At 43.1% G+C, this 14,865-nt stretch overlaps 1 protein-coding gene across 5 annotated transcripts in view; it reads left to right on the forward strand.

Moving 5' to 3' along the window:
- The window catches only part of zc3h11a (zinc finger CCCH-type containing 11A), a 38,994-nt gene that overhangs the window by 9,006 nt on the left and 15,123 nt on the right, over positions 1–14,865 (forward strand). For 4 of the 5 annotated variants that reach the window (XM_072480042.1, XM_072480040.1, XM_072480043.1 and 1 more), the window contains 9 exons: positions 62–277; positions 1,799–1,912; positions 2,366–2,449; positions 2,584–2,712; positions 3,983–4,081; positions 4,600–4,695; positions 9,079–9,144; positions 10,216–10,548; positions 12,288–12,500. In XM_072480042.1, the coding sequence (XP_072336143.1) occupies positions 62–277; positions 1,799–1,912; positions 2,366–2,449; positions 2,584–2,712; positions 3,983–4,081; positions 4,600–4,695; positions 9,079–9,144; positions 10,216–10,548; positions 12,288–12,500 (1,350 nt within the window). The remainder of the gene's footprint in view (positions 1–61; positions 278–1,798; positions 1,913–2,365; positions 2,450–2,583; positions 2,713–3,982; positions 4,082–4,599; positions 4,696–9,078; positions 9,145–10,215; positions 10,549–12,287; positions 12,501–14,865) is intronic. The other variant, XM_072480044.1, reaches the window with a different exon arrangement.

Below are 14,865 nucleotides of genomic sequence, written 5' to 3' on the forward strand. Positions count from 1 at the left end.
TCCATGCTTAAATGTTCCGTCTCGACTCTGTTTTTCACAAAGATTTGTTCCCTCTTCTCAGGTGTCCAGACCAAGCAGGAGGTGGCTGAAGCAGCTGAAGAGCCCATGTTACCACAGTTACCTGTCAACCCGTTACAACAGCCCAAGATCCCTATTCAATCTAATCCATCCCTTCAGGTTCGAGGAGTAATGAAGCTCGAGGCAACAGAAAGTGTACCAAGCCCCACGCACCCTCCTGTGGTTATCAACGCTGCCGATGATGATGAAGACGACGACGGTGAGCTAGTTTAGGTTCTTCGGTTGTAGTGTGTCTGCCATTTCCTGCCTGTGGCAGTTTCGTTCCTCTTCCCCTTTTAAAGGTATTGTCTCATGGTTCCCTGTTCGCCTTGATGTGCAGAATTTATAGACTAAAGGGATTATTAGCAATCTTGCATCATAGTCCAGATTCAGTCAGGAGATTACCGGCTTTGCCTTTAACTAACATTAGAAGTGAAACTGGTTTCAGGTTTTTTTTCGGAAAATCATTTCTGTTCTTCTCCAGTATAACTTGGAGTCTTGACAAAGGTTTTCTGGCTATGTGAATTGAGTTTCATTCTCTTCCATGAGTGCTGTGCCCAAGGAGGGTCCTTGGCTCATTGTCTGTTGGTGCTTCATCCTGAGCCCTTTTCCTTAGCAGTTTAGGAATTAAGTGTCAGAATAATATCTACTTCTGTTACTCAATGATATAATTAGCTCTGCCCCCCCCCCCCCCCCCCCCCCCCCCCGACTTTCCCAAGTGGAAGACTTTGGCCATTGTTGCTTGTCCGACGAGTCTACAGGTGCTCACCAAACTCAATCTTTGAGCAGCTCTGAGATGAGGTTGCATGGTGAGGCTCCAGTGGATGTAATTACCCATGTCGAGCTGTTGATAAATCTGTGCATTTTACTTTGTTTGACCTGTCTGGCCAGTCTACCTGGTTCTGTATATGCTGTGACTCCTCATTGCACATCCTAGCTATTAAAATATGTAAAAGCTGTCATCAGTAGATGGCTCAAGTTTGCGTCTATTCATTTCCTTCATCAACAAATCTGGTTGCAACGGAAATCTGGTTCAAAGGTGGAAATAAGACATCAGTCAGGAAAATTAGCTACCATCTTCGCTGAATTGTTTAGGGAGAAAAATGTCAATTGGGCAGTTGCAGTGGGGTTCCTCCTCCCTTCTAAAACATAATATGTTACTTAAGCATACAATCTAATGTGCTTTTGTGTGCCTTTTTCATGAAAACAAAATTTAAATCCATTTTTACTTCAGCAATTTTCAGTAACCTTGGTTGCTGGTTAACACCATTTACGTCTCCCCATGGCTTCATTGTGGTCCTGAATAGCAGAGCTTACAATTAGTAGGAGAACCATTACATTTTATGTTCAGCCAGGTGCATCATTTTTAAATTTCACATTGGCAGCTATTTTCGTTTTGCATGTACATGTTTTTGAGCTGTTAACCATTTCTATTATTTTGGTCTTTTGCAAATGCAGTACTCAAACTGCCCTGTTATGTAGATCATTCAACTCTTCAATATGAAGGTAAAAATGGTCTCCATCGGTCAATGGGTCTTTATTCCCCTTCGGGATTAGAGATCCTTTACAGTTAGCAGTAAATTGAATGGCCCAGTAAAGCTCTCTTAGGGAGCGATAGAAAAGGTACATGGAAGTGAAGGGAATCGTAAAGGGACAGAGGCATATTTCACGTGATTTATTTAATGTGTGAGGGACAGGACTGCATCCTGAACGTTCACCAATGTTTCCATTCTAATTTCAGATCAGTTTTCTGAAGAAGGGGAGGAAAATAAAAACACGCAGCCTCCAACTGCAGAGGAACAGAATGGCATCCGCATTCTTTCAGCCAAGAGACAGGCCTTCCCTGTTAAGAAAGGTAATTTCAGAGAATCCCAGAAATAACTAGAAACCAAGGGCCTCCTGGAGTTCATATTTGAGAGGGACAGTTCTAGTTTGTCACTGCAGTTGAAAAGGAGACCAACTCTTGGGCTTACCACAAGTAGGTGACATGTGCAACCAACGTGCTTTGATAGCTAACTTTGTCGGCTGCCTCAAGAAGGGAAATGAGGGTTACAGTGTTAGATTGAGATGAGAAAAGATGTGTTTTTTCTGTTAAGCTTCATCAATAAAATTGTATTTTCTTCAGTGGTAGTATTGTCACCTATATGGAAAATAATGGATTTTTCAGAGGTATATCAGTAATTGCAAAGATGTTGCCCCCGTCCCATCCTCTCCGTCCTTTATACAATTTCACATGACCAAGCTGGCCTTTGTTTCAGTGGATGCGGATTAATTTTGCTGTACTAGTAAAGATCCTGTTTTCTGTCAGCAGATGACCATTTGGATTTTGGGATTAAAACCCTGGAGCAGATTAAACAGAAGAAATTCATGAAAGAGAAAATGAAGGAAATGGGTAAGTCCCACCCTTGCTTATTTGGTTTGCTGCCTCTGTTCTTGAGCGCTGGAGGATTGACAGAGGTCATCGTTAGTGTTGTGGGAGACCGTCTTCTGTGCGTAATTGTGCAACTTTGTCCCTTTTGTTTCTAGTCATAGATGATCCCTCAGTAGATCTGGTGGCACAGGCCCAAAATGTGGAGCAAAATCGTGAAAATCTAGTCATTGAAAAAGAAAATGTGAGGACGATTTTCCGAACGGTGACCTTATCTCCAAAGAAATGTGAGTGTTTTAGTTCATCATTATTAAATCGAGTTTCATGGCACTACTTGTAAATTGTCATTAGCTAGATGCCAGAGGATTTAATTAAATAAATTAGTTTTTGTCATCCCTCTATATTTTTGCCAACAGGCATTCCACGTTAACAGTGTCTATAAACCTGGATTCTTCACTGCCTCTCTGAAATGGCCCAGCGAGTCACTTGGTTCATGGGTGATAAATGCTGGCTTTGCCTGCGACGCCCATATCCAATCGAAGAATTTAAAAAAAATTATGTTTAGTGTTTTAAAAGCTTGGAGCTGTCGTTAAATTCATGCTGTCCAATTTGTGATTTTATTTTAATCAGTTCTCCAACAGTGGAGCAATCAGCTCCATAGTCACTGTGGAGGTTTGACTGTAACCGTCCCTTTTTGCGATATACCCGGAATGCGCAACATGGAAGGGCGGTGGAAACAGATCCAAAATAATTTTGAATGGTGAATTGGATAAATACTTAAATTAAAATAATTGCAGGGCTATGAACCAAACCAGCTCCTTAGGTGCTATGATTTAATGTCAGCAGTATTCAATATTTAAAAATCTTAACGGTGACCATGAAACCATTGTTGAGTGTCGTAGAAACCCATCTGTTCACCAATGTCATTTAGGGAAGGAAATCTGCCGTCCTTACCTGGTCTGGCCTACATGTGACTCCAGATCCACAGCAATATGGTTGACTCCTAAATGTCCTCCGGGATGGGCACTAAATGCTGGCCCAGCCAGCGACACCCACATCCCATGAACAAATAAGAAAAAGTGTTAAAATTCTCCTGCCACATTTTTTTTTTGAGGAATACTTTGAGTCAGTTTTGTTTGTATGCGATGAAAGTCCCAACATGTTATTGCCCTTTGTGCGAGAGAATAACTATACCTGGGAAACTAGTTTAACAAATAAACAATGAAAATTGCACTCGCGTCATTCAGACATGAGATTCATCAAAATGTGCTGAGGTGTGATCTGCACTAAATTCTATAGCAGTCTGCGTGCTGATGCCTAATAGTGATATGGACCTCTATTCCCCTATGTATTTTCTGAATGACAAGGTCAGCTGGTGAGTAACAAAAGGGAATATGCTGATGAAAAGGTCAGTCGCATTTGGAGGAAAATTTTGGGCGTGAAAGTGTGGGGCACTGTTAAACGTAGTGTAACTTTTTGAAAGCCTACCTAAAATCGGGTAGTTTGCGCATTATTTGTCAGAAAGAATGCCTATTTTCATCTTATTTTCTTCTCTAGTAAATGAAGCTGAACCACCTTTTAAACGCAGTCTTGCTGAAAGACTTGGAAAAAAGAAAGTGTTGCCAAAGGTTAACCCGGAGGAGTTCCCAGTCAAAGGTATCTTCCATTCCACAGTTTCTTCACAAGCAGTTGCTGGGTGGTTGAAAATATATTTATATTGCACCTTTCACAACCTTGGGCACTCAGCTAATGAAACAATTTTGAAATGTAGTCATTATTGTGACTTGGGATATATCACAGCCAATCTGTGCACTGCAAGCTCCCATAGACAGCACTACAATTTGATATTTGTGCCTCTACCATAGTTATTGGATACCAGTGTTAATCCCTGGGTTCTTAGTGATGTTCTTTATTGTTGTATCATTAGAGATGAGGATAAGTTGACTTGTCTATTTGAGGATGTGGTCTCTTCAGATAAATTTTAGCCACAAAAGTGTTTCTGCTGTCTTAGTTATCGTGAAAATCTCCAATGAAAACGTTAATACAGTCTAGTTCATCTAATGCTGTTACTCCCAGTGAGGCAAAATGGGTACTTTTCTTAACTGTCATTGTTGCGAATTGTACACTTTGCTTAAATGCCATTTTGAATGAGGTTTTTGTTTTCATTTTTAAAGCTGAGATTGAAACAACTATAAAACGCAACCTCTCTGAGAGACTTGGCAAAAGGAAAATAATGACTGAAGATGACCCTGAAGAGCTGGCACAGAAAGGTACAGAAATTACTTTGCAAGTTAGGGCTTAATTCAGCTGCAGTCTGACCCTGAATTTGATACTGTTCGTGAAGAATTGGAATAACGAGTAGCCTTAGTAACACAGAGGTCAAGGTGACACATCTGGTAACAGTCAGGCCACTGGCAAACTTAGTAATTCACCTGTGGAGTGTAGGAAGTCGCCAGGCCTTGGCCGTTGCCAATTTGTGTGAACACTCAAATAATTTTAAATCCGAAACGGTGGTGCAGTGGTTGGCACAGCTGCATCACGGCGCCGAGTACTCTGATCCGATCCCGGATCACTGTCCATGTGAGTTTGCACATTCTCCCCGTGTCTGCATGGATCTCACACCCACAACCCAAAGATGTGCGGGTAGCACAAGTGGATAGCACTGTGGCTTTACAGCGTCCGGGTCCCAGGTTCGATTCCCCACTGGGTCACTGTTTGTGCAGAGTCTGCACGTTCTCCCCCTGTGTGCGTGGATTTCCTCCTGGTGCTCCGGTTTCCTCCCACAGTCCAAAGACGTGCAGGTTAGGTGGATTGGCCATGATAAATTGCCCTTAGTGACCAAAAAAGAAAATGTTAGGAGGGGTGATTGGGTTACGGGGATAGGGTGGAAGTGAGGGCTTAACTGGGTCGGTGCAGACTCGATGGGCCAAATGGCCTCCTGCACTGTATGTTCTATGTTTTATAAAAAAAATTTAAAAATGTCCCTTGGAAAAAATGAATTGGGTACTCTAAATTTTATTTTTTTTAAATATTAATAAATGTTGCATCACTGCTTACATGAGATCACAGGCTACAAAGCGAGGCCAGGCAGAATATCTGGGGCTGGATCATCCCTACCAGATGAACTGAACAAGTTCTATGCCCGCTTTGAGCAGTCAGCCAATGCATCAGTGCCACTTGTCCCAACAGCCCTGGACACACCCATATTCACTACTACAGCCTCCGAGGTAAGAGCTACCTTCTTGAAAGTGAACCCGCGGAAAGCAACGGGCCCGGACGGAGTCCTTGGGCGAGCACTCAAAGCTTGCGCAGACCAGCTGGCGAGTGTATTCACAGACATCCTCAACATCTCGCTTCCCCGCTCCTGGGTCCCCACCTCCTTCAAGATGACCACCATAATACCAGTACCAAAGAAGAACAAGGTAGCCTGTCTCAACAACTACCAACCGGTGGCCCTGACGTCTGTTATCATGAAATGCTTCGAGCAGCTAGTCATGAGACTGATCAACGCCAGCCTCCCAGACAGTCTTGATCCATTGCAGTTCGCCTATCACCGCAACTGGTCCCCAGCAGATGCTATCTCCCTGGCTCTACAATCTCGAACACCTCGACAACAAAGACACCTGCGTGAGACTGCTATTCATAGACTACAGCTCCGCCTTCAACACCATTATCCCGACAAGACTTATAACCAAACTCTAATTTTGGACCTGACCGCTCGCTGTGCAGCTGAATCCTTGACATTCTCGCCAACAGACCACAATCTGTCAGGATAGACAACTGCACCTCCTCCACAATAGCCCTCAACACCGGGGCCCGCAACGATGTGTGCTCAGTCCTCTACTGTACTCCCTATACACACACGACTGTGTGGCAAGATTTAACTCCAACTCAATCTATAAGTTTGCGGATGATACAACTGTGGTGGGTCGTATCGACGAATCAGACTACAGAAGGGAAATAGATCACTTGGTTGCATGGTGTACCGAAAATAACCTCACTCTAAATGTCGGAAAGACCAAGGTCGATAGCTTTAGGTTCCTGGGGGTCACCATCACCAACAGTCTGTCCTGGTCCACTCACGTTGATGCAACAGTCAAGAAAGCCCAACAACGTCGCTACTTCCTACGGAAGCTAAAGAAATTTGGCATGTCTGCATCGATTCTCACAAATGTCTACGGATGTGCCCTCGGGAGCATCCTATCCGGCTGCATCACAGCCTGGTATGGCAACTGCTCGGCCCAAGATCGCAAGAAACTGCACAGTGTGGTGAACTCACCCCAACGCATCACACAAGATTGCCACCCTCACATTGATTCTGTCTACACCTCCTGCTGCCTCTGGAAGGCAGACAGCATTATCAGAGACCCCTCCCACGCAGGCTTTGCCCTCTTCCAGACCCTTCCATCAGGCAGAAGATACAGACGTCTGAAGACCCGCACATCCAACATAGGAACAGCTACTAAACTCCTCAATGACTCTCCCTCAGACTGATCTGTTCCATGTAAGAACATTATTCACAACGTCCTATGCTGCTCTTGCTCATGTATTTGCTTTGTTTGGCCCCTTGTTCCGCACTGTAACCAATCACTGTTGATGTGCCATTTGTCAATGTACTCTCGTCGATTATTCTTTTTTTTTGTCTATGTACGTACTGTGTACGTTCCCTTGGCCACAGAAAATTACTTTTCACTGTACTTCGGTACATGTGACAATAAATCAAATCATCTTCTGGAACTGAGATGCTTGGCTTTCAACAACTTCAACCATCTTCCTTTGTGCTAGGTTTGCCCCCAATCAGTAGAAAGCTTTCCCACTGACTCCAGGTTTGCTATAGGGCTCCTCCCTGCCACATTCAGTTAAATGCTACCTTGATGTCAAGGGCGTCACTCTCATCGCACTTCTGGCGTTCAGGTCTTTTGTCCATGTTTGAACCCAGGCTGAGTAGCCCCACAACACGATGAAGGTTATCCTCAATGTGGAGACAGGATTTTGTCTTCACAAGAACAGTGCGGTGATTGCTCCTACCTCTACTGTCATGGACGGATACATCTTGGGCAGGCGGGTTGGGGAGGATGAAGTGAAGTATGCTTTTTCCTCTTGGTTCCCTCACCACCTGCACAGACCCAATTTAACAGCAATGTCCTTTAGGGCTCAACGTTTAGTGGTGCTAGCGAGCCATTCTCAGTGGGGAAAATTTGAAGTCCCCCAACTGGAGTACATTCTGTGCCTTTGCCACACTACGGTTTCCTCCAAGTGCTGTTCAATATGGAGAAGTACCAATTCATCAGCTGAGGAGGGATGGTATGTGGTAATATGTGGGAGATTTCCATGCCCATGTGTGGCTTGATGCCTTGAGTCATAATGGTGTCTGGAATTGATGTTGAGGAGACTGAGCAACTCCCTCCTGACCGCATAACCTTGTGCGGTCACTTCTGGGTCTGTCCTGCCGGTGGGCCAGGACATACCCAGTAATAGTGGTGATGGCATCTGGGGCATCTATAAGATATAATTATGTGAGTATAACTATTTCAGGTGCGTGGCGATGCCGGATGGTCTGTCCTGTTTCAGAAGTGAAAATAATTACAATTTAATTTGCGGCTAAAGCATTAAAATAAAACGAGCTGTGAATTCTTCAACTTCCTGATGACTTGTTAAAGGGGGTGTGTTTGTTTAGCAAATAGTGTGTTACATGTGTGATAATGCAACTTTCCCCTTAGAAATTTGACCATATCAGTTTAATATATTGAATGGCGTTCTAATGATCATAAAATCTTAATCAAAAATTAGGGGCTTTTCACGGTAACTTCGTACTTGTGACAATAAAAGATTATTATTATTATTATTATTAGTGGCCCTAGCTGAAAGGAACATGCTGTACCATTGTTCCAGCACTTGTGAGATACGAAATGTTTTTTCCACAATGCCTTATAGTAACATTAAGTACTATTGCAGAGATATTCTTAGAGGCACGGTGGAAGTTAGTTTATCTCAATGTATTTAATTTTGTCATAAAAGTCTGCACTAAAGAAATTAAGAGTTGTTTTCCCATTGAGATACATAGAGATTTGTGTATTGATGCAACTGAGGGAAACAAATTCATCAATGTGCCATAAATAAGAAAACCTATCTAGGAATGATAAAGGGCACGTCTGTTTTTAAGCAGAACTCCCAAACATCTTGCTAAATCCTTACACGATGGGTGATAACTTTTCCTTCCACCCACCCCATGTAAACATCGTACCAGTGCCATAGAAAATCAGCTCGGACTGTATATAAATCGTCTTTCCTTTTGAACCCCTATTTCTACTTTCTCTCTCTTCACACACACCCCACCCCAACCATCTGCACAAAATTCAGAATGTGGGTGACATTCATTTTTTATTCTATGCAACCACTAGAAGGTGACGCCAGATGATGTGGCCTCTGGATTTATTTTCCATTTTCTGAAATAAACATCATTGGGCTTGTAGGTAATGTGACTGAGATTGAAAGTACCTGCCTGGTTAGTGCTCTGTACTGCACTTCAGTTATTATAAAATCAAATGTATCTACTGTGGATATTCGTGTACGTTCTCAATCTAGAGGTTACTGATTCCCAGTGCTCTAAGTCACCCTCAAATACCTGTGTCTTTCTTTTGTGTTTGTTCCAGTTCAAGCTCCCAGGTCCATAAGGGAGAGGCTTGGCCTGACTGCAGAGATTTCCACAACAGAAAATGGTAGGTAGTCAAAAGTGAAGTGCACTTGAATACTTTAAAACGGTGCCTGTGGCAGTCATATCTAAAAGTGTTTGTTCGCCCCCGAATGGCCTGTCATGGAAGGAGGTTTGTTGAGGTAGGTTGTCCAACTTGGTATTTTTATTTCTTGTGTAAGTTGCCTTGTACGTTTCTCATCGTAGGTTTCTCAAGTGCTCCTCGCTAGTCGGTCTGTACAAGTTTACATAAAGAGACCCTTGCATGTGCAAACAACTTCATTTTGTTTTCAAATTATCATTTGGAAAATGTGTATTTTCTATTCGGGGACTTGGGTCATATACTAATATGCTGCTTTTGTGGATCAGGCTTGCACTATGAACCACTTCAAAAGAGATGATTTGCACCTTTTCTGTGCTGGCTTGAAACGTTCTTCTGTCTGAAACTGTTAACAATTTGGGTCAGTTCCAGTTTGATCTAATCTTGGCACCTTTCAGTGGCCCCGCCCAAACTAGGGATGGGGGGGGGGGGGGGGGTCAGAAGTAGGAATTTGCACTCACTGTTGTCTCTAGCCTCGAAAGCAGACTATCTGTTTAAGGAATAGTGAATGTTTGACTTGCAGTAGCAGAATGGCAAAGTACTATCAAATTGACCTTGTTACTTATTTACTGGACAAGTCCTTGTTCTAGTCTGTGACCTTGTTTTATTGATAGGGATGGATGATTTGTTATACTCTGCCCATGTCAGAGACTGCCTTTTCACTGCCTGTGTAGCCCAGAATTAAATATTTCTGGAAGAAAATGATGCCACACATGGCAAGTGCAGAAATCCACAGGATCTTTGCATAATGACCATAACCACGAGACGTAAGAGCAGCAATGAACGGCCCATCGGGTCTGCTCCGCCATTCAATGAGATCATGGCTGATCTCAACTCCGCTTTCCTGCATTATCCCACAACCCTTGATTCCCTGCTGATTAAAAATCTCAGCCTTGATGTTCCATTTCGTCAGATTACCTGTTCTGCCCAGTTCTATTCCAACTCTCGATTGGCACTCTGAAGCGAATTGTAGGTAACAAGATTCATTCCATTTTGCAGAAAAGCCTGTAAGTAAAACAGAGGGCTCTGGAGAAATAAGAGTGAAAACCCTGGAGGAGATACGCAGGGAAAAGGCTGCCAAGAGGGACCAGGGTGATGGCAATGGAGATTTCAAAATTGGTATTCCTGGTCTTCATAAACCCATCCAGGCCTCCACTTTGCTGGAGGAAGCAACTAAAATCATTCGGACGGTACGGGTGAAAACAACCTCTGAATCTCTACTGAAGAAGCAGGGGCAGCTCCTGGAAGAAACTGGAAAGGAAACGCCAGCCATAAAGCATCCTGAAGCTGCTCCGAGAAAGGAAAAAAGTCCTGGAATGGGAAAAGGCAAGGGTGAGTGCCTTTCTTTTTCATTGTAGCCTAACCAATAACCAGTAGTATTTTAAACAGAACAGAACCTTTTCATCGCCCAGCGGCACAGTGCTGCCTCACGGTGCCGAGGACCTGCGTTCGATCCCGGTCCTGGATCACTGTCCGTGTGAAGTTTGCACATTTCCAGACCCCCCCCCCCGTGTTTGCGTGGATCTCACTCCCAGAACCCAAAGATGTTCAGGTGGATTGGCCACGCTAAATTGCCCCTCAATTGGAGAGAAAAAAAATTCGATACTCTTTTTTTAAAAAAAAAAAAATTTTAAGACCCTGTTCGTCACTATTTACCTTCACCCTGTGGTTTCCCTGCTTTAAACTCCACTTACCACAACAAAATGAGCACATAATTTTCTACCCTTTCCATTAAGAGGTGCTGAAAATGGTGTACGTTGACAGCTGTATTAATCTGTGCAGTTGGCAAGCCACCACATCTGGCATTTCTGCAATTCCCTCCATGTTTTCACCTCCCCCCACCATAAAAAGTCTGCACATCATTGATCATCCTCTTGGTTCCCTCCACTAACATCTCCGCTGCTTCCTACTACCGCTGTCCATTGCTGGCTTGTAAACTTCCTCTATAACTTCCTTTAACTCTAAATGGTCACGTTGCTTACCCAACATAAAGGTCTGGATGAGCAGAAATCCCCTGCTATCAAAGCTTTTATCTTTGGTCCTTACTTCATATTCTGGTGCTTATACACTCTCCTCATCCCTCTCCTTAGCAACTGCCTGATACTGAGACAGACTGTTCATAATCTTGCTGCATTATTAGCTTCCAGCATCCGTGCAGTCAGTAGGATCTTCTCGTTCCAGCTCCATAAAAGCACCTAACTCTGCCCCTCGTCAGTCTAGCTGCTGCTGAAACCATCATCCGTATCATTGATATTTCTAGAGTTTCTACTCAAATGGCCTCCCATCTTCTCCCCTCATTACCTTGAGGACATCTAAAACTCTGCTGCTTATGTCCTGACTTGCATCAAACATTAGTCACCCATCAAACCTGTACTCTGACCCACATCGGCTTCCAGTTTAATAAACATCTCGATTCAGAATTTAATTGTTTTCAAATCCCACCGTGGCCTCTCCCCTCCCATTTTTTATCATCTCCAGTCGTACAACCCTCCGATGCCAATGCTCCTCCAATTCTGGCTTCTTGAGCATCTCTCCAGTTTTAATCATTGTATGGTTGGTAGCTGTCATTTCCACTATCAAGGCCCCCAAGCTCTGGAATTCACGCTCTAAGCCTTTCCATCTCTCTCTTCCTTTGGGACACTCCTTAACACTCACTTCTTTGACAAAGCTTTTGGTCTTTTGCCCTACTATCTCCTTATGTGGCTCAGTATTAAATTGTGGTTGATAACGCTACTGCAAAGCACCTTGGAACATTTTACTACATTAAAGCACTATATGAATACCTGTTGGCTATTTAGTGTTGTGATAAGATACCATATAAATATAATCTGGAGAACTTCCTTTGGAACCCTGTAACTCGTGTCTGCCTGTGCGCAGTTAATATGTTGTACTGTAAATGGTTAATTATCAAATTCAGACTCCATTTTTAGTGGCTATTTATTTTTCTGTTTGCTTAAGTGTTTTTGAGGAATGCTTCACCTGGAATATTTTGCTTCTTCATGATTATTTTTGTTATCGAGCATTTAAAGTTCCTAGATCTCACCGTTTTTAATCCGTGTTGTCTGCTACAGCGAAAAGTCGGAAGGCATCTCCTGATGAAGCTCTAACCGATCCAAAGCCACTGGAACAAGTAAGAATTAAAACTCTTGAAGAGATTCGACGTGAGAAGGCACTGCGGAGGCAGGAGAACCAGGAGAGTCTCTCAACGCCACAAGAGAGCGAGAAGCCAAAGAATGAGACTCTGCCTACACGGAGGAAACTGCTGAGAATCAGTAAACTTGCAGGTTAAGATACTGAACTTTGATTTAATATGCATCCCCCGTGTCAACTTTCTCACTGCAGTTATATTCCAATGCTCCATCTGGGCCGCACGGTAGCACAGTGGTTATTGTTGCTTCACAGCGCAAGGGTCCCAGGTTCAATTCCCGGCTTGAGTCACTGTCTGAGGGGAGTCTGCCCGTTCTCCCTGTTTCTGCGTGGGTTTCCTCTGTGTCCTCCCGTTTCCTCCCACAAGTCCCGAAAGATATGCTGTTGGGTAATTTGGACATTCTGAATTCTACCCGCTGTAGTGTGGCGACTAGGAGCTTTTCACAGTAACTTCATTGGAGTGTTAATGTAAGCCTACTTGTGACAATAATGATCATTATTATTAAAGGTATTGCTACTTGGAGAAAAGAAAGCTGAGAGGACATTTGATAGTTCAAAATCACGAGGGAGATCTGGGCATTGTAGATGGGAGAGACTTCCCATTGGCAGAAGGGTTGAGAACCAGAGGACACCGATTTAAAGGAATTGGCAAAAGAACCAAAGGCGGCATGAGGAAAAGTTACATATTTATTTTACGCAGATCTGGAATGCACTATTTGAGAGATTGGCGGAAGCAGATTCCGTCGTAGCTTTCAACGTATATTAGATCCTTTTCTTCTGAAAAGAAAACATTTGCAGGGACACAGGAAGAAGGCAGGGGAGTGGGACTGCCTGAAATGCTCTTGCAGAGAGCTGGCACAGAGGCAACATGTCTAATAGCCTCCTGTGCTATGACTGTTCTGTGACCTGGAGGCTTGAAGAGAAGTTGAGAGTTCAGTGGAAGTTTCCATTTTAAATGTCATGTTCCAGTGGAGGAGGGCAGTAGCTGATCAGATCATTTGTCTCGTAATTTATTGTAACTCCTCCATCACAACTCCAGGTTTCGGTCCACACTCCTCTTGATTTAAGATTGCATAGGCATTATTCAGAACTAATGGCCAACTTTTGACCCCAAATAGGAAACTGAACTTTGTGTATTAAACTATTAACAGTTCTGACAGTCTTATGGCTTTCTGTTTCTTTGTGACGACAAGTTAGCAAATATGTGGAATTAATTATACTTTGGGTGGGGATGGTTGGATGATGGAGGCGCAAAATCTTTTTTTTGTGGGGGGGGGGGGGGGGTTCGTTTTAAAAACATTAAAAACACCAAGTGTGTGTGGATTTTTTTTTCCTAAAACTGGCAGGATTGCAAGAGCAGTATAGCATGGGATTTAAAACATAAATGGTGAGATATATCTATGAATGTGTGCATTTTGGAACTGTATATTTAGCAAAGACATTAAGATAATAACATGGGAGGGTGGCATTTGGCGCAGTGGTTAGCACTGGGACTGCGGCACTGAGGACCCGGGTTCAATCCCAGCCCTGGGTCACTGTCCGTGTGGAGTTTGCACATTCTCCCCATGCCTGCGTGGGTTTCACCCCCACAACCCAAAGATGTGCAAATTAGGTGGATTGGCCACGCTAAATTGCCCGTTAATTGGGGGGGGAAATAATTGGGTACTCTAAATTTATATTATTTTTTAAAATAATAAAACGGGTACAGAGCAGGTTCACTATGGTATATGTTATGAGGGAATACGAAGGGAGACTTGGAAAGATCGGGGCTGTTGTTAAAACAGAAGTTACAGTGCATTTTGATGAGCAGTATTTAAATAAATTAATGCAGCAATTAATAGAAACAGACTGTTTGTGGTTGAGTAGTGTAGAATGTGTGATGAATGTAAGAATTTCAGATATATGTATTTGGTGTATATGTTGAAAGCCTGGGTTAGTGTGTGACTGTTGCAGTTATGTTTTAAGAATCCTTGTTTGAAAGACAGCTGGGTGTTTTGGAGCCCCTGGTGCAATTAAAGCATCCTAAAAGTTTGGGCTGATGGACTTTGATTTATATTATGAGGGTTCCCTGGGGAGTGAATAATTAGAGACACTGTGTTCAGCTTGATGAGATTATGTTGTGAATGGAAGGAGCTAGGGGCTGAAGCAGGCAGGTGTTGAGGTTTCCAGAGTTGGCTTTTGGCTGGAAGAGGAGCTGAGAAGGTTTCTGAAGAATACTGCCAGAGATTCTGCATTATTCTGTCAGTTGTTTTTCTTTCAAGCGGTCTCAAAAAATCTTTCTCAAAGTGGAGTATCCAGGACATCTCTATGCAGCAAGTATTCCTGAGTCTGCTCACTGTATATAAAAGTGGATTGTGACCAGAGATGATTTTGTTGTTTGAGTGGAAATAAAGATAGCAGTTAAGGGTTATTGTGTCACGTATTGATTTGCATTGTTTAAGGGATACTTGTAAGCTATTGTGTGATGTTAAAAATATTTTAATACTGTTGGTAATAAAGTTT

This window comes from Scyliorhinus torazame, chromosome 17 (genome assembly GCF_047496885.1).
Source record: "Scyliorhinus torazame isolate Kashiwa2021f chromosome 17, sScyTor2.1, whole genome shotgun sequence".
Lineage (NCBI taxonomy): Eukaryota > Metazoa > Chordata > Chondrichthyes > Carcharhiniformes > Scyliorhinidae > Scyliorhinus > Scyliorhinus torazame.